Genomic DNA, 19,215 nt, shown 5'->3' with positions numbered 1-19,215 from the left:
AAACATTTCTTTCTACCATCTGCAGGATCTGTGCTAATTTTGTACTGTGTTCCTCTCTATTTATATTTATTAGAAAAGTGTTAACATTTAATTATTTTAAAATAGAAGGCTTTTATTTTTTTCCCATTAACAGGTGCTACTGTGGAAACTGGCAGCATAGTGCTGGGGTAAAAGATGGCTAAGGTAAGTGTGGTACATTCAGCTTACACCTATTTCTTTTCATTTACAGACTTACATTGTGATTCAGGTTCTCCTTGAGTCTCTGGAAATTACCAGAGGCTGTAGGCCATGCCAACATCTCTGTTTCTATCAGAGTATTTCACTTTTGCACAAATGTATATATTCATGGCTATACCTAATTTTATCCATGTTCTTCTAGTAAAAACCTGTAACTGTGGAAGTGTTTCTGTATGAATAATCTTTCTATATCTTAGGAAATATTTCCTGGGCATTTAATTTTGTAACAGCCAGGCAGCACACTTCCCTCAGAGCTTCTTCATGGGAGCCTGCACTGAAACAAATAATTTCCTTGACATAAGACAGCCTAGAAGCTCTAACACTTTGCTATGAGGTTATGTTTGTGCAATCCAAAAATTTGAGCATGGTAAGGTTTTCCAGTATTAGCCCAAGACTTCTGCTTCTGAGGAGGAGAAAGACGAGATAAGGGAAAAAGTGAAAAAAATCTGTTTTGGAGAGATTATGGCAGAAAGAAATCTCTGGAAAAGAGCACAAGCCACAAATGGTGCCAAAGGCAATCCTGACAATCAAGGAGCTACTGGGCTAGAAAGCTGGTCTGCAGGTTTAAATACCCTTCAAAAACCAGTCTTGAGATTGCCAGAAACTGAAGTTATAATCTACTTAGAAAAGAGCAACAAGAAGGAAGAGAATGTGCATGTTTGAGGAAGAAACTAATATCAGAACTTTCACTCTGCTGGGCAAGTGCTTCATGGTACTAGGGGCTGGCAATGAATGCTTCACTACCGCCAGACAAATCGAGCTGCTAAAAAACCTCTCCAGGCCATATTTCTTCCCTTGCAGCTGGGTGCCTACTCAGAGTGATTCACACCTTCATCTTGCCACATTTCTGGACAGGTCATTTACACTTGATAGGCTCAGTTCCCCATCTGCAGGACAGAGATAATGATACTTCCCCACCTGCAGGACAGAGATAATGATACTTCCCCACCTAAGAGAAGTGCTCTGCAGACAAATGTGGATGACTATTCAGGGGCAGCAATGTCAGAGCCTGTATGGATTCCTAAGGCATGACCTTTGTGTCCTCTCTAAAAGTAACAAACAAGAGCAGCTTTTATATAGACAGGATGCACAATGAACATGAGATGGAAAGGTTCAAGGTATTATGTTTACTCCCAAAACAGACATTTGTTATTATTTTCTCTGCATCTCCTCCAGGCTGTGGAGCCCCTACTGAAATAATTACCTTCCTGCCACCTCAGCTCAGGAAGGCTGATGGAAAGCATGAGGAACTTCTTATTTTTCCTTATGCCTGCCACCAAGTCAAATCTTCTCATTACCAAGGGAGCTGCTGCAGGAGCTACCTTTCATTCCCCAGAAAGGACAGAAAGAAGGAATTCAGCTGTCACACTACAAAACTTTACCAAAATAAAAAGGAAAGGAGAAGTGATTCAGATGCACGACTTTAGCCTGTTTCCTAAGAGACGCAAGATGAGAGCTGCAGCTATGAGCCTTGCTTTAGAAGGAAGCTTTGCAGAACACTACCACAAACACATCTGCATTTTGAAAGCGAGGACCAGTGATCAGCATTCTGAAAGGCACAAAACATCTGCCTTTCAGGAAACATGGCACTGTGTGCCAGGGCAAGCAGTGGCCTTCTGGGATGTACTGGCTATTAAAAACAAACAAAAAACTCCAATACAAAAACAGGTTCAGGAAAAAAATCTTGAAATATCACTGACTTTGATTCCATTCCTCAGGGTCACCATCTTGGTCTTCTCCCCTTTCATACATGTCCAGTATTCCTGATGGTTACCATCCCTGGGACCTGCATCTACCTGTACAAAGGTAGGTTACTGCCTACCACTGGTAGCCAGTATCTACTCCTCTTGGTAATAACACTTTGAGCGCATATTGAAAAGAAAACATCCTTTCTTTCTGTGGGAATTTGGGAATATTTAACAGCATACTGTGCAATGGAACCAGTATATATTTTTAAATGGCCTAATGACATTGTGTGTTCCATCTACAGATGGCATGGGAAGTGCCACGGTGACTGCTGAGGTGTATTAGCAGTTTGCCACTTACTACTCAGAATAAATAGGCAGAATGTTCCCTGGAGCCAGGATACTGACAACATAACCAAGAGACAAACAAGTATGCTGAATATGAAACAGTGGTTACACTTTATTAGATCTGTCAGTAATTCTGTCACTCCACAGGAGGCATGATCCGAGCTCATGTAACCTGTATCTCTGCCCCATTAATCCTGACTAACAAGTAGGAGATGACAAGGAGGTGACAACTGTTGTAACTAAGAAACAAAATTAAATATAAAAAATCTACATTTAATAAACACCATGCAATTGAGTCAAACACCCTCAAGGAAGGAACCTGGACCAAACAAAAGGATGATAATCTTATCAACTCTATCCTAAATGAGGCCTGATGTACAAGGGTAAGTAATTTCTGCACAAACATAGATGATAACATGTACTCTGACGATTCATGACAGAAATTACAAATCTTCTTATATATTTTAGTAGGAAAGTCATAATGAAAATACAATTGAAAACTGGAAAGAGGATAATAAAAATATTTTTGGTTTATAGTGTTAAAAAATCACCAAATAGAATGAAATCACAAAGTGAAAAATAAAAAAAATCTACCTCACTTCTGTTTTACATATTAAATATGCTAGCTTAAGGGCAAGGTGAAAAAAAAACTCCAAATATTTAATATCAGTCCTGTTTGACAGCATTCCTGTATTCCTGAACACCACCACCCCTCCCCTCTCTCTTGAATTTCAGAAAGGAAAAAATCCACACAATCTTGAGAAGACCAGATCCTCCTCCATCAAGAAAAGAAATAAACTACCACTACCTGCATGCTCTGTGTAAAACACACCACATAGCATGCTATCAAATTTCATACAAAAGGCTTCAGAAGATAATGTCCACCTCTCCAACACAGTTTTCCACTTTCCTATCAGAACCCTGAGAAAGGCAGAAAACCCCTGAACAAATCCTCCCTCACACAACATCACTACACGGGATATAAAAGCAATGAGTAACAGTTTTTAAGTAAATTCAGTGAAATAGAGCTTCTGCCTGGCCAGCCCTACACCACACAGGAGGGAAAGCAGAGGATTCCCACCACAACATATCCATGTGTGGAACACACCTCCCGCAAGAGCACTCACGGCTAACCAAGAACAAAGGGAACCAGCAACGACAGGCATAAACCATACCTACATCTGTAAACTGCATGATATTGAAAGCCATTCATACATTACATAAATCCAAAGGGCTTGAAAGCTTTTTGTTATGGCAAATAAGATGGTAATGAAATAGTTACTGATTGGAACACGTGGCACGCAGCACAGAACTGTGCTTGCAAGACTGACAGAGAGTTCGAACAAAAAATATTGAAAAATTCAAACCTGTGACCAGTTCTCTGATTTCCAAATCTGTAGTCTTGCGGAGTAACCGTACTAATGCTGGGATACCACCACAGTTTTTCAGAGCTATTTTGTTGTCATCATTTGCCTTCCCATATACCAAGTTTCTCAAAGCTCCACAGGCACTACGGTGGACTTCTGTCATCCGATGGTCCAATAGGTCCACCAGTAACTGTATTCCGCCTTGTCTTCTTATCTGAAACAGGCCAAAGTGATAATCATACAGTTAGGCAATGAACACTAGTACGAATAAATGCTGTCCAGTGTAATTAAGCTGTGTTTTATGCAAAGCTGCAGGCCAGCAAAGGTGTGCTGGTAATACCACAGAGCTGCTACATTTCACTGCCTTGATTCCTAGTATTATTTCAGTGGGAACATAACTGTACACTGACAAACCAGAACTTCTGTAGAAGCAGCCAAAATTAGTCAAGAGTGTTGCCTCATCAAGGTTTCTCGTGATTCAGCAAGGTTTGCCTTGGCAAGAGTTTCTTCTGTGCTGGAGAAACGTAGTCTCCTTCAGACTGTAACACATCACAAGCTGGAGAAAAAACCACAAGGCTACAGCAAACAAAAAAAAGCACTTCACGTCATCAAGTTTTTAGGAGTCCTGCCTTTACATTTAATTACTGGGAATGGGAACAACTACGGTAATCTCAATAAGAATATTATATCAACTAAATTGGGATGAGCAATGATGAAAGGAAAAGGAGGAATCACCAGGAACATAAAGATAAGGATGAGAAATAAATCGTGATAAGCTTGTTCTAACAATATTGAGGGAGACCCTTAAGTGATGAGGAATAGAAGTATTATGCATACCCAAGGTAGCCTAAAAATAAGTTTCTAATGTGGTATCTCATGTAAAAATCATTCTAAAAAAAGCACAAAAATATTTGAGACAAATAATCAAGAAGGTCAGGAATACCAAGTACAATTTAATATGAAGCTATTTCAAACAAACACTTCTTTATTGTTCTGTGGCACTATTTGTTCCTCACAGAGTAATCAGTCTTGGATCTAATTTTAAGAAACCACACAGGTTCATAACTAACATCTGAAGAGTACAATGCTTTAGCTTCAAATTACACAGACAACTCTGAAAAATTCAAGAAGTTTCCCTGTATGTGTAGTTGGCTGAGGCCCAAAACAAGCCAGGCACTTCAGCTGGCCATTTCACATTCAGGACAACAAAAAATTTGAAATATGTGTGAAGCAGTTTTTGCATGGCCATGTGTTCTTGGGGCTCTGCAGGGGGAGGTCTTAGAAGAACAAAACAGTTGAAGTTTTAGGAATTCAAGCTTCATTTACTAACTTCAAATCTTTATGTAGAACTGATTTATGGCATTTCATGGATGTAACACAAGCTTAAACAAGGAGAAGTGCTGGGTCTTGTGTTACTGTCACAACAAGCCCATGCAATGCTATAGGCTTTCAGAAGAGTGGCTGGAAAGCTGGCTATTGGAAAAAGAACTGTCTGCAGCAAGCTGAACATGAGCCAAAGTGTGCCCAGGTGGCCAAGAAGGCCAATGGCATCCTGGCCTGTATCAGCAATAGTGTGGCCAGCAGCAATAGGGCAGTGATCCTCCCCCTCTGCTTGGCACTGTTGAGTACTCAAATCCTGTGCTCAGTTCTGGGCCCCTCACTACAAGAAGGACATTGAGGTGCTGGAGCAAGTTCAGAGAAGGGCAATGGACTAGGGAAGGGTCTAGAGCATAAGTCCTGAGAGGAGCAGCTGAAGGAGCTGGGGTTTACCCTGGAAGAAAGAAGGCCCAGGGGTGACCTTATCACCCTCTACAGCTGCTGGAAACGAGTCTGTAGCCAGGTGGGAGTTGGTCTCTTCTCCCAAGTAACAAGTGGTAGGACAAGACAAAATGGCCTCATGTTATGTCAGGGGAGGTTTAGGTTAGATATTATGAAAAAAATGTTCACCAAAAAGGTTATCAAGCACTGGAATGGGTTCCCCAGGGAATTGCTGGAGTCACCATCCCTGAAGATATTTAAAAGGTGTGCAGTTTTGGCACTTACTGGTGGAATTTGCAGTGCTGAGTTAATGGTTGGACTAGATGATCTTGATTGCTTCCAACATAAATGATCACCTGAACCCATGATTCACTTCAAATAAAGACTGAAAAGTGATTCAGGCCTTAGGGTTCCAAAATTGAGCTATAGGAAATTACTTGCTGCTAAACAAGAAGTTACCACTTTCTTCTTCAAGTTTATCTGGCATAGTCTTATTGTTTGAATAACAGCAAAATAAAAAAATAGAACAGCTGTGTTATCAAAAAGCATATACACCATGATGTTACAGTGTTGAATTAAGATGTTTTAATATCTATACAGTTACCACACAGCTTTGGTCTAAATGCCAAAGTGATAGTGTTTAAAGATAAACTAGGGTATTTTTCTTTAAATAGGCATTATATCAGTACTCATATGCAACTTTCTGAGCAATATGCAGGTCACCTCAAAGACTACAGCAGCTGGCACTACATGATGCATGAAGAGATATGAATGGACATTGGTAAAATATATCAATTTCAGGCAGAAAAGTTCACTAATTTTATGAGAGTTTATGCTTCTGCTGCTCAGAGAAACCATGACATCTTTCAGTTTAGAAATGAGAAAAGCAGGTCAAAGAGAAAAGGTGCTGCAATATATTAGTAGTCAATATTTTCCATGTGAACAGGATGACTTGCAATTGAGTAATTGGCTCATTTCTGAGCCAGAAAAAAATTTACCAAGTTAATCTGGGGGTTGAAGCTTGCTTGTTTTGTTTGCTTGGGTTTACAATCCATTACCATTTGACCTTCATATAAAAATACATTTGCTTCCCCTACTAACCAGATTTTAAAAACCAAGCATGCTACATGAAGAGCCACCTACATGACAAAACAAATGACATTTACTAAAGAGACTGGGAACAAAAATTTATGCATCAGTTCTACAAAAGGTGAATCAACCACAGAGCTTCACACTTCAACCTTGGAAAAGAAACAAGATCTGATAGAAGAAAGAATACAGTTAAAAAATACATGATTTGCCTGGTGTGATGAGTAATATCAGGGACGACAGAATGAAAACATGCCTGCTGATCTTTGTGAATTGTATTTTTAAACCACAATATGTTGAATGAATATTTTAATTGCTTTGCTGCTAAAAAAAAAAAAAGAGTAAGAATGAGAAAAAGTATTACTTTGTATAAAAAATCATTCTGTGTGCTACAAATCAGCTAAAGACTCAGAGGGCTCTGTCTCCATTCAGAGGGACTCTGTGCCTATGCTGTTTTTCCCACTCTTTCCCTTGTACACAACCAAGTGGCATCTCATGCTCCTCAGCAGTTTATCCTGGGGATGCTCTCAGGTTTTGCTATCTTCTGTTCATTTCTAAAGGGAAATGTGTGGCTCTGCTACAATGAGACAGTATTCTTGAGCTGCACCTCCCCTTTCCAGTCACAGTAGCTGACAGCACACTAGTGTTCAGCTCATGCAGCTCCTCCTCTCCCAGGAACATGAAGCCAGCAGCAGACTGAAGTGATTCAAAGATAGCTTCTTAAAAGCAAAGCCATTAAATATTAATCTAAAATGCATTTCTGTCAGAAAAAAGGGTAATACAACAGAAATGAAACGATTGTTACATAACACTTTACATAACTTGACAAAATTTCTTAAGTTTTACTGCAGGAAGAACCTATTCTTACCTGGGAAATACAAGATTTATTTTACAAACTTTCTTTGAATTTCCAAGCTCAGATATTTGGCAGAGTAACTGTGTCATGCTGGGAGAGATGGAGCTGATTGTTCTCAACTAGGAGCCCAGTTTCTTATGCTGTTTTTTATCTGGACTACCCTCTTGCTTTGTTGGTGGTTTGTTTTTTTTTTTTTACAACAAACCTTTATTCACCACAAGTTTCACCCCATCTTCGTGCTTCTATCAAACATCTATATAGATGTTTAAAACTATACTCTCCAGCAGGTTTAAGTATGCCTGACAAATTTTGATACTGAGATGGATGTTATCAGGATCTATTTAAATGTATGGAAATAGAGGCAAAGGAAATGAAATTATTTGTTAAAGTCATTTAGGGAGCTAAAAGCCACAGCCTGGAGGACAATTCTGACCTAGACTCCTGGGGCAGATCTCAGCTAAGTTAGTCACAGCTCCAGTGAATTCAGTACTGCTACTGCCAAATGTCATTGCCAAGAATTCTGGGATGGATGGATGGGTAAGCAGCAATTTCCACCAATGGGGCATCAAATCCCAAATCCCAATTTGAAACTTCTGTCTCTTTCCTAATTTAAAATGAAGAAAACATCTCTTAATATAATATTTACTGACATATCAGTGGCCGCTGCTTTGTTACATCTAAGAGGAAAAGAATATGCCAGAGTCTGTTTGTCTAGTAAAAACAAACAGTGGAAAACTTGCCAGGAAATACAGAGGACCAACTCTCTTCTCACACAGACCAGCCCCAAAGTAGCCACTTCTGAACTCAAAATAATGAATTTCAACTCTCCAGCACAACTGAGTATACCCAGTTGCAAATACCCATGTCTTGAATGCATTGTCTCCTTTTTACACCATCTTTTCTCAAAAATAAAAGAAGAGGATCAGAGGAGAAGGAGTAACAATATTAACAAGGCTGGGTGAATCCATGCTGCGTTTTTTCTCATGACTCTCTTAATCCATGGATACCGGTAATTTCTGTAAGTTATTTTCCTTCCTTTTGCTCACTGCAAATATTTTGTGCATGTCTTTGGAAGACATTGTTAGAGAGCTGTTAAATACAGGGCTGCAATTAGAAATCTATGCCAATCAATGTGAAAACTGAAAGAACAGAGATTACATAAATTTTGGAAAAAAAATATTTCTATGGAAGAATGCACAGAGCTTCTTTCATCTGAGGAATCACATGGGTTTTTTTTAGCAGGATATTTTCCTGCTAAAGTTGGTTCTCTGCCATTAATGTCCCTGTCTACTTGCTGGCCACAAGCACTTGACCAGCCCCATTGATGCCACAACACAGGCAGACAGGGCAGGAATAGGTGCCAGACTCTCTAGTACACAGATTGATAAAAGTGCACTCATGTCAGCTTGATGACAGAGTCTTCTCCTCTGGCATAGTATTAAGTTTCTTTTGCATTACATCTGAGAATATGCATTTGTATCCACACTATGAAAATAAAATTTAGATTCAAGAAGGGTTTCAGGCTGCTCCTGGAGGCAATGAAGATGTCAATTATGTTCCTAGTAAGGACACTTAATCTACCAGGAGTTACATATGACCAGCCTGAAGCATATGTAGTGGTAAAAACAAGTCAATAAGACATCGATAATATGTCTGAAACTATATCTATATATCTATATATAGATTATCTATATATATCTATATATCTTGATTACGGTAAGATTTTAGCATATGAATTCTTGATAGCTTGCTTTCCCAATTCAATAAAACAGATTGTCTGGATGTGTGGAAGAAAATGAAATGTAGGATGTGAAGGGTATGTAGATTCTTGGAATATACAGGCACCTGTTTTGTGAAGACATCTGCTCAATGGCTGTCCAGCATATAAACAGAGATGAGACAGGAAAAGTAATAAACCACACTGACATACACAAACACTGCAGAGCAAGAGACAACACCAAAGACCAGGTCTGGGAGGTCACTGCTGAATGGGCTGCTGAAGGAACCACTCCAAGGCTTGCACAGGTTCAACCTGAGCTTCATTAACTGGTAAAGTGGGCACACAGGGAGGAATGAATGGAAAGGTACTATGGTAAAGAGCATGCTGATGGAATTGTGGCAGTGTGCCAGACTCACAGGATGTTTAGCAGAAGGGCAAATATAGGAAAAGGGAGATGTTCCAAATGCATGGAGGAGGAACAACATGAGAAAATAGAAAAGGGCATGATGAAAGGAATTGATCATCTGTAAATAAATTGTGCTTCAGCATGCTTGTCTGGCAACACCCCTCATTTGATCACTGCTTCCTGTTTCATCTTCTTATTAATCCTAATTGCTAACAATGGCATAACACTAGGGAACATTTAGCTGGAATAGTGAGAAGAACAGGAGATGTGGGAAAGAGCTATCAGAGACACTGTGGTATCAAGGATAGATACCGGTGAGACCAGAGTGAACAAAATGTAGGTGAGCGACCTCTCTTCATACCAAGCTATGAGAAATCTGGCCCTGGAACCTGGCTATTGCTTATGGCTTTGCAACAGCAGAAGCAAAGCTAAAGCAAATAGATATTATCTGGTTTGACTCTCACTAAGGTTTTGAACTCTATTTTGAAATATATTCTTTGAAATCTGTGGAGTGAAAATTATTCTATTTCTCCCAGCAGCCAAGAAAAGAAGCAAAACCCTTTCTTTCAATCACTACATAATGGAAATTGCCTCTTGCATCCCTTGGAAGGCTAGAGAAAGTAGAGCCAGAGATACAAAAAGAAAGAAAAGTGAAGCTTCAAGTTTTAAACAGTTTAGCCAAAGACTGTTAGATAATGAAGTATTCCAAAACAGCCTAAAAATACTTCCGTGACAGAAACCAAAACACCCTTCCTCTTCTATTTATACTAAGCAAGTGGGTATCTGAGACATTGTTCAAATTTTGCCAGTAGGTATAACTGAAACATCCTTTTCTGCATTTAATTCTGAATACGCTGCCTTACAAAGTAAAATATAATGGAAACAGAAGAAAAGTAGGAATAGGTAAAAAAAACCTGTTAGACTGACAGGGTGATAAAGTGTGTTGTTAAAATAACACAATCTCCTCTTCCCAGTAAGACATTAAGTGTTTCACTATTAACAGCTCCACATTCCTAATTAAAAGATTAATTCATGGTTAGATGCTTACTTTCCACATTTTTCTTAATAATCACTATTGAGTAACTCTTCATCCAAAGGAGGCGAAGGAAATCTAACAACAATCAATTTTTTCTACACATCATAGATATTAACTGCCAGTTTAATTGACATAGAACACTGCATCATCTGCCACTTATTCTGTGACATTTCTGCTATTAAGAAAGCATGTTTTAATATATCAAAATACAAATATTTAAACACACAGAATTATTTGTAATGCCACATATAGAACAGAACTAAAAAATAACTGGCTGCTAGCACAGGTGATATTATGTATCCAATAAATGCCAAATTAAAAGGACTTCAGATTAAGTCTGCTCCTGGAAGTAATTAGTAAGAATTGGTTTTAATGTTGTTAGGTCCTTTTTTTTCCAACCAGCAGGGCAAGCGCTAACTACTTCACATGTCAATGGATTTTGAGCAACTCCACCAGTGTTGGAAGGAGAAGCTGCAAGAGCCAAACCAAATTCCCAAGTATTTTTAAATGGTAGCAGCCTGTGTAGTGAGACACTCTGACTACAGCCACTCTGCTCTTCTCAGGCTCACTGTGTGAGCTGACTGGTTTGCCCACACGGACCAGGGCACTGCAGCAAAGGCCAAGATGGCTGCACAGCAACTTGACTGCACTGACTGTTTATCCACAGTATCCATGGAGTTATTGTATTTCTTCATGTTTTTACTGCAGTTACAAATTCTCTCAGTTATTTATCTTTGCCTTGTTTCCATTACTAAAATGACTTCCATCTAACAGGGAAAGAACCACACTATTTTTTTGGAGAAGGGTTTGGAAGACAAGCAGCCCCACTGCTAGCTAGTTTCAGAGGGCTGACTCCTAGAACTTGAAATGGATGTGAAGGAGAGAAAAAAACTGATCAGAACCGAGCAAGGGAATAATATTTAGTGCAGCATCTCTTAAGACAAATATACTGGTTCAAACTTTAAGTCCTCTCCATTATTGCTTCTGATGTGCCTAAGGAACAGCAGGTAGACAATGCAAAATCTGTACATTGCAGATGCACATGAGATTTATTACAGACAAATTTACCTGTAACATCACAAGGTAATTTAGCCTCATTAGTGAAGTAATTTGCTACAGGTTTAAAAAAGTGCTGAGCAATTTCAGCTGAAAATAGAGCAGAATGTTATGCAAATTACTGCATTAACTGCAAAGTCTAATTTGTTTAAGGTATCTAAATCAGGGTGTGGATGTAGGTCCCATTTAAAAATGGCTTTCTCATTAGGACTTTTTAGATCAGATACAAAGGTAACATAAACCTGTGAACAGGCATAATGTGAATAAATTCAACTACCCGTATATATACAATGTTATGCTTAAAATTAAGTAAGAATTGCTCCCTCTGTGTTAAACTGCACTGCGTGGAGAAGGATGGGAATCTTTTTTTCTGTGTCTATAGAAACCAGGTGGGTGTTTGGTGGAAAGGTTGTGTGACGTGAGGATGAAAAGCATGGGATCAATACGCAGGAGCTTTTTTGTCAGGAGTGGGTATCTTATTTCTGTTACTGAGTACAGATTTTTTTTCCCTGTGTCTCTTAAGTGACTTCTTTAGATCTTGGGATCTATGTCTGGGGTTGACAAAGGGTCAAAACCATTTTCTGAACAAGAGGAGACTCAAAATCATGTTCTAAAATTGTCCTGAGAAGGTATGAATAAATGTGTTGCTTTCTCAGTCAGTAAGCCTTAATGTATTCTGCTCTGTGACACATCTTGTTTTTCATGCTTGGTAGGAAGGCTATACCTATTATAAATCAAAGTTTTCATGTGATTTTACAAAAAAAAAAAAAAAATCTCTGGGTAGGCATGAGTTACCTGTAATTGTAAAGCACTTTAATACTTTCAAAAACCATTACATTTGAAGGACAACAAAAGTATCATATTCTAATCATTAAGGGCTAGTGGGATCTTCCAAATAACGCTTCTAACTGCAAGCACAGAGCTGACCTTTAGTGCTTGTCTGACTGAGAAAGCATCAGAAAAGCAATTTTCAATCCCACTGTTGAAGGCAATATCTCCTAAAATTAACAGATTGGCGCTGACCTATAATTATATACTGAGGAACACACATAAATATTATAAAATACACACATGCCAAAGCCCTCAATAGGTATTGTAACTACTTGGTACTGATTCAGGGTCTTTGTTTTTCAAAAAATGCACAATGCTAAAGAAGGTTCAGCAGTATGCACTTCATAGACAGTGCAATAGCAATATTAATTTAGGATGCAAAGACATTGGCATTACTCAGCCAATCAACTGATTTAATACTGTCTGACATGAAATGAAAAATTATGATTAACACCAACGGTTTGGATCATTTACTTTCCGGTATTTAAAAATGATTAAGTACCTATTTGGGAATGAAGGTTTACATTTATTATTGATGAAAAGAACTGACATATATACTTCAACTAAAAACATGCCAGTATTCCTATAACCAGATACCTAGTGAAGTTTAAGAAGATAAAGAAAATTCAATTTTTTTAATGTAAAGCAAAATCAAGTTTTTAGAGATAGCAGTATGTCACTTCTTCAAAGATTTTAACAGCAATAGGGGACATCACCTCAGCGATGTACGAAAATTTCTGAAGCTGTAGTTCACTCTATTCAGTTAAGTATATCATAAATGGGATTTAGTCAATGTGAACACAAATATTATCTTGGAACAAGATGGTCACCAGTAAGACGAAAGAAAATGATTTTTTTTTCAGTCATTTAAGCCCAAAAAACAAAACAACTCTGACATTTCAGCTCTAATTGGAAATTCAAAAAGTTCCTTTTTTGATACTTGCTGTAGTTATCTCAGTTTGCCTCACAGAATAAACAAAAGGCCTCTTCTCAGATTAAAACTACATTTACAGTTTCTTACGTTGAGCATCATACCTGATGATCTCTGTTCACAGGATATTCTGTACTGATTTCAATGTGAGGTGTTCTCTTCTTAGAAATTATGTATTATCCTTCAAAGAATCTCTCAGTCACATGAGACTCACATGTCTGTTTCACACTTCTGTCCTGAAGTATTCTGGGAGCAAGCTAGTCCCTCAAGAGCTAATGAATGCATTCTAACAACATCCCTCCTTGGTAGGAAGTTCTGCTAATAGAATAGAACCCCAGGCACATAAAATTTAAATCCTTGTCTAAGTTCACAAAGGCAGGCTATGACCTGCAGTTTAAGAGTTTCAGTGAAGCAGAAAGCTGCACTGCAGAATCTTTCCCCAATCTCCACATTTACATGAGTTTTATAAATTAAGTAAAAGTCAGCACAAGTGAACACCTGCCTCATAGCTAACACACTTTGTATTACCCACAGATCTATATGCAAAATTATATATATATATATAAGTATGTATTACATAATACATGAGTGTGTGCGTATGTGCATATAAATACATACATAAATATATATATGCACTGGTTTCAAGGTGGGCATTTCTGTTTTAGAGCCTTAGGTCTTCTTATGACTCTACAAACCTGTGCCTTCTGCTGCCACCATTCTCAGTAGCTTAGTAGCAGCCATCTCTTTGTATTTTTAAACACATTTTGAAGATCAACTGCCGGTCTTTACCTTAAAAGTTTGGCAGGTCCTTTTGGCAGGACTATGATTTTCCTTATTGAAATCATTTTGCTGCCAACATTTTTAGTAGAAGTATGTTGAGAAAGCACCAAATTACAGATATTGACATCAATCTAGGTTATTTTATTTCTATATATAGTGTGCAAAGTCTTACTATGGCTTGCTGGATGATGAGAACAGTAATAAAAAATATGCTCTACAATAGGAAAGTGATCCTCTGCATTCACACATCAGCCTAATAAATCAGAGAAGTAATTGGCAGGAGAGTTATGAATAGAAAGAAATCCATGGCATATACAGTAGAGCACCATACTGCTTGAAAAAGCTGCAAATGTACTTACTATCCATTCAAAATGTCATACTGCCTATGTCAAATGGCATTGTCTTTCAGTGAATTACTCTTCTTTCCCTACCACTGAATATTTTCAAATACAAAAGATGAAGCTTTTGGAAATGTTTTGATACAACTACAATTTGCTTTCCTCAGACCAGTCGAGAGAGGAACAGTACAGTGCAATGCTCTTTCTGTGTCTGCTGCACACCACAGAAAGTAGCACAGAGGCATTCATCTTGCACACATAATACTGCTTTTTTTTTCCTCTTCTAACTGCATGAAAATAATTTTCACCAGATATTCGCATCTGAATTTTTTTGCTTATCAAATTCATTGCCTGAAATTCTCTTCTAGGTGCTTATTCTGGCTGCCCAGAGATGAAAAAGATAGACAGTTTCCCATCTCCAGTGAGGCAGACATTGTAGAAGTGAATGCTAAACCCAGATAAACAGGGAGTCTTGGTTCTTGTCTAGACTCACTCCCTTCAGCCTGCAAGAAGACCAGAACCAGGCCCCTAAACAGCAGCAGAACAGAGGTCAAAAGCTGCATCCCAAAGATGTTTGTGAACAGCTGCTACCAGCTTCCACTGTAGCGAATAAACAGCGGAGTCCAAAGAGCAAAGCTGCAATATTCAAATAAAACATGGACATTTGTTAACTACTACTACTACTTAAATATATATAAAATTTTGGCTCTCTTTCACTCTAAATAATTGTTGCTGACTATTACTATCATAGAAAAACCTTAGACAGAAACTTCTTGGAAGAATGGGAAAAATACCATCCTTTTGGTTATTCCCTGGAGGGGGAACAACTGGGCAGTGGGAGGGGAGAAACACAAAAGCAGTATAAAGCAGTGTTGAGATGAAAACACCAACATACATTCTCAATATTAAGCCCATTATTTTGTAAAATAATATTTTAAGTCACCTTGTAAATTTGTTTGATTCAGTCTCTCTTCAAGATGAGAAAGAATAATATGTTACAAAACAACTGAAAACAGGAAGGCAAGAAAAATGTCTAATTTGTGCTTATCCAGCATCAACTCAAAAAAACCCAACCACAGCTAGATGTCCCATCACATTTATGAAATAATACACTCTTAGTTACTTCTTTTTAAAATCATGCCACTTTACATGACTAAAGTTTTTTTTTTCCAACAGAAATAATTTTGAAATGAATGCCATAAACACAAAGTATTCATCAAGATCCTCAGAAGAGCAGAGGACTAGAAAACAAGAACTGGCCCCAGAAATCTGCCACTACTTTGTTGTGCAATCTTCAGTTAACTTCAGAACTTAATATCCTAAATCTGCCTTTACCCCTTATAAGCAAATGTTACTCCTGCAGGGCTTGTAATTAATTCATTTATTGAACAAATGGAACATTTTCCTAATCTTAAATCAAGTGAAATATATGCCAGGTACACAATAAATCATTATTATAATTCAGGCACAGTATCTTGATGATGAAATCAAGAATAATCAGAGTGTAAAATGCCACTTTAGTGCTACAGAAAGCAGATATTATGGGGACACAGCACAGCACTCAGTGACAATCATTAATACTCAGTCTTAATCAGTGTAAAGACTGTGCACAAAACAGAGATGCACTCTCATGAGAAAAGAGAAATATAATTAAATGGTATTGTACAAGTAAGGTGGCAAAACTAAATACAGAAATGCATTCAGAATTGCTTCTGAAAGCAAGACTGTCATTTAAATACCAGATATCACCAGATACCACTTTTATGCTTTTTTCCTGTGAAAAAGTGAAATAATTTTTTCTGGAAGTTACTACCAAAATAAAGACAATATATTAGCAAGAAAAAATAAGAGTGATATACTTTCATAAATATTATTTAGTAACTCAGTATTGGTCTCTAGACCAAGAAACATAATTACAATACTTTATGTGAAGTGAGTGAAACTGGGTTTTTATTAGCACTGTAATTAATACCACTCATATTTAGATGGTCTTAACAGAGTTAACATAGACTATTGTGTCAAGATCAATGTAGCCATTTCTGCCTCACCTGTTCTAGTTAATAGTAAAGAGGAAAAATTTTCAGCCACAGGCTTGTACTATATGCAAAACTGAAAGAGGAGAGAGGGTATCATGGAGATGGCATAAAGGGACATCCAGAGCAGAGATATGAGACACTTCAAGCTGGCACTGTAGTTACTGAAATGCTGTCATATAAACTGTCTTGTACACCTGTCAATAGAGAAGAGCTTGAAGTGCAGATATCACTGCTCTGCTCAGGAGAAACAGATCATTTATATCCGCCTGTCTTAACAGAGAAAGAGAATTCAAGCTACTGACTGCTGGAATGAATAAAATGGAAGGGAGCAGAGTGATCACGAGTGATTACACAGTGCAGAAGATGGGATCAAAGAAAAAAAGAAGAAGAAAATCAAAACCAAGTAGCAGTAGCACAAAACAAGGGCTAGTCTACTACTAAATTTTCTAAAAAAAATCTGTGGAAAGGAAGTGGGACAAGCCATAGTTAGTGCATCCAAGTGATGGGATTTTGATCATGTGAGAATAAAAGGACAATATTTCTATTTCAAACAAAAAGCGGACTCATTTTTCAGCTGTCACAGGTATTTTAGAGATCTTCCAATAGAACAGGGGAAAAGATATCTTCAGCCCCTATATCCCACTTCAAATCAGTGAGACTGCAAGATACCACAAGATACCACAAGATGCACGATGCCAGGCAAACTGCCTGCCCATACAAAGTGATGGAATAGGAAATTCCTTGGTTTGCTTTCCTAGTGTGTGTAGCTTTTGCTCTCCTTATTAAACTGCCTTTATCACATCTCTTGAGTTTTTTCCCTTTTTTCACTCCTCCATCCCACTGTGGGGAACTGAGTGAGTGGCTGCGTGGGGTTTAGCTGCTGGTTGGGGTCAAACCATGACAGAGGAACAGCCCTCACAAATGTTTTCACCCTGAAGCCATGTAGGAGTTGATATTGACAGATTGTTGCCAGCTTACAACTCTTAGGAAGAATAAAAGGAAATAATAATAATAATAATAATAATAATAATAATAATAATAATAATGATAATAATAAACCCCCATCCCCATTTACAAGAGTGCCCATCATCATGCAGGGCTAAAAATGGGCCACGGGTTTGAAACTTAGTAAAATTCTTTCACTATAAACCCTTTTTATTTCAAGCACATTTATGTGTACAGCTTTTACTTAACATATTTGTTATTTGTGACACTCACATATTTAACCCTTTCTCTTCTCTGTCTGATGATAATGAAACATAAATGTGAGGGTTTTTTTTTTTTTTTTTTCATGTCACAGCACAATATGAGTGTATTTGAGCCATAGGTATGCTAGAGAAAGTAACAACAATGGATACTCAAATTAATTGTTCCTGTCACAGTTTGGTTTTGTAATTATCAACTGCCCAGTTGACCAAATGTCATTTAGTAATTACAGGTCAGTTTTTTTACACTTGAAGTTACTTCTCATGTAAGGTACATACAGTACACCAGAAATACCGTAACAGTGCTGCCTCTCTTGGTTGAAATATATTCTTTAAGTAGTTCAAACGCTCTTTGGAAAACTAACATTAAACTATAAATAAATTCTGAGGTAGAATGAAAAATGGCATTCCTCATGCTAAAGAACAAAACCCTTGATCATAGCGGGACAAGGAGCAATCATGTATCTATTTGTATGCCTTGTCTTCCTTGTCTTACTGTGAAGAGCGAGACTCCCTGGTGTTGCTGATGGTTCTGAGTGGAAGTTACACCTAACTTTCTCTATGTAAAATCAGATCCTTGGTAACAAGATGCCAAGAATGGAAAGCCTTGTTGCAGAAACTATTTCAACAATGCAAACTAAGACAATTTACAAAAGACAAATCAAAGGATCATTTCCAAAAATGCTTTGCGAGAGAGATCGAAGTATAAAAAACCCCAAACAAGCAGTCTTTTGTCTTTGAATATTTGACAGTAAATAACCCATCAATAAATCTACCAACCTTTACTGCAAAACTATATACCATCTGTTAATTGACTTCTTAGAAAACCAGAGATCAGTAAGAACCTGAAAGGTAAGTCTTGTAAAATCATCAATGAGGGTTTAGAAAATAAATAAATAAATTTAAAAAAAAAAAAAAAATTCAAAGACTGTTTCTGGGTATGCCACTGGTTGCTACTTTACTTCATTTAATTCCTACCAGTAAAAACTACACAGAAGGTGTATTGAAAATGGATTGCTTGATGTCTGCCTGCAGAGATGAATACAGCTGTCCAGGGGGATGGAGGCACAGACCCAAACTCTACTGCAGTAATCCAAACACAGGTAAGTAAAAGTATGAACATCTTAGTGTTCATTTTAGTAATCAGGTACAGGCAAGCACCTTTTAATATAAAAAATCATCACTACAATAGGAAATTCCTTGTGAAGCCACTGAGGGAAGTAATTTCTCAAACTGTGACATTTTACCCATAGAGTTATTTTAACATATGAAAATTATGGTTATCAAAGTACTAACAAAATGTTTATCACCAAACAGGGAAGTAAAATTTCTCCAAAGGTATACAGGTGTTGTCTGCACTAAAATGCACTCAACAAATGCTGTAAAGTCTCTCTGCAATTATTTTTTACTACATTACGTTTCAGTATTACCTGTGTGATACTTCTTTCATTTAAATGAAATACTATGTCTATATCTTCTTGTATGCAGAGATTAAAGGAGTTCTCATAATGTGTTTAATGGAAAACTGACAGTATC

At 37.6% G+C, this 19,215-nt stretch overlaps 1 protein-coding gene across 10 annotated transcripts in view; it reads right to left on the bottom strand.

Moving 5' to 3' along the window:
• CTNND2 (catenin delta 2) overlaps window positions 1–19,215 on the bottom strand; it is a 634,494-nt gene that overhangs the window by 137,201 nt on the left and 478,078 nt on the right. For all 10 annotated transcript variants that reach the window (XR_008441479.1, XM_054003720.1, XM_054003943.1 and 7 more), the window contains one exon: window positions 3,638–3,851. Coding sequence is in view for 9 of the 10 variants with exons in the window: in XM_054003720.1 (XP_053859695.1) it covers window positions 3,638–3,851 (214 nt within the window). In the remaining variant the exon portion in view is untranslated. The remainder of the gene's footprint in view (window positions 1–3,637; window positions 3,852–19,215) is intronic.

This window comes from Vidua macroura, chromosome 1 (genome assembly GCF_024509145.1).
Source record: "Vidua macroura isolate BioBank_ID:100142 chromosome 1, ASM2450914v1, whole genome shotgun sequence".
Taxonomy (NCBI): Eukaryota; Metazoa; Chordata; class Aves; order Passeriformes; family Viduidae; genus Vidua; species Vidua macroura.
Note: the sequence above shows the minus strand (reverse complement) of the source record. Positions and strands in the feature narration are given on the sequence as shown.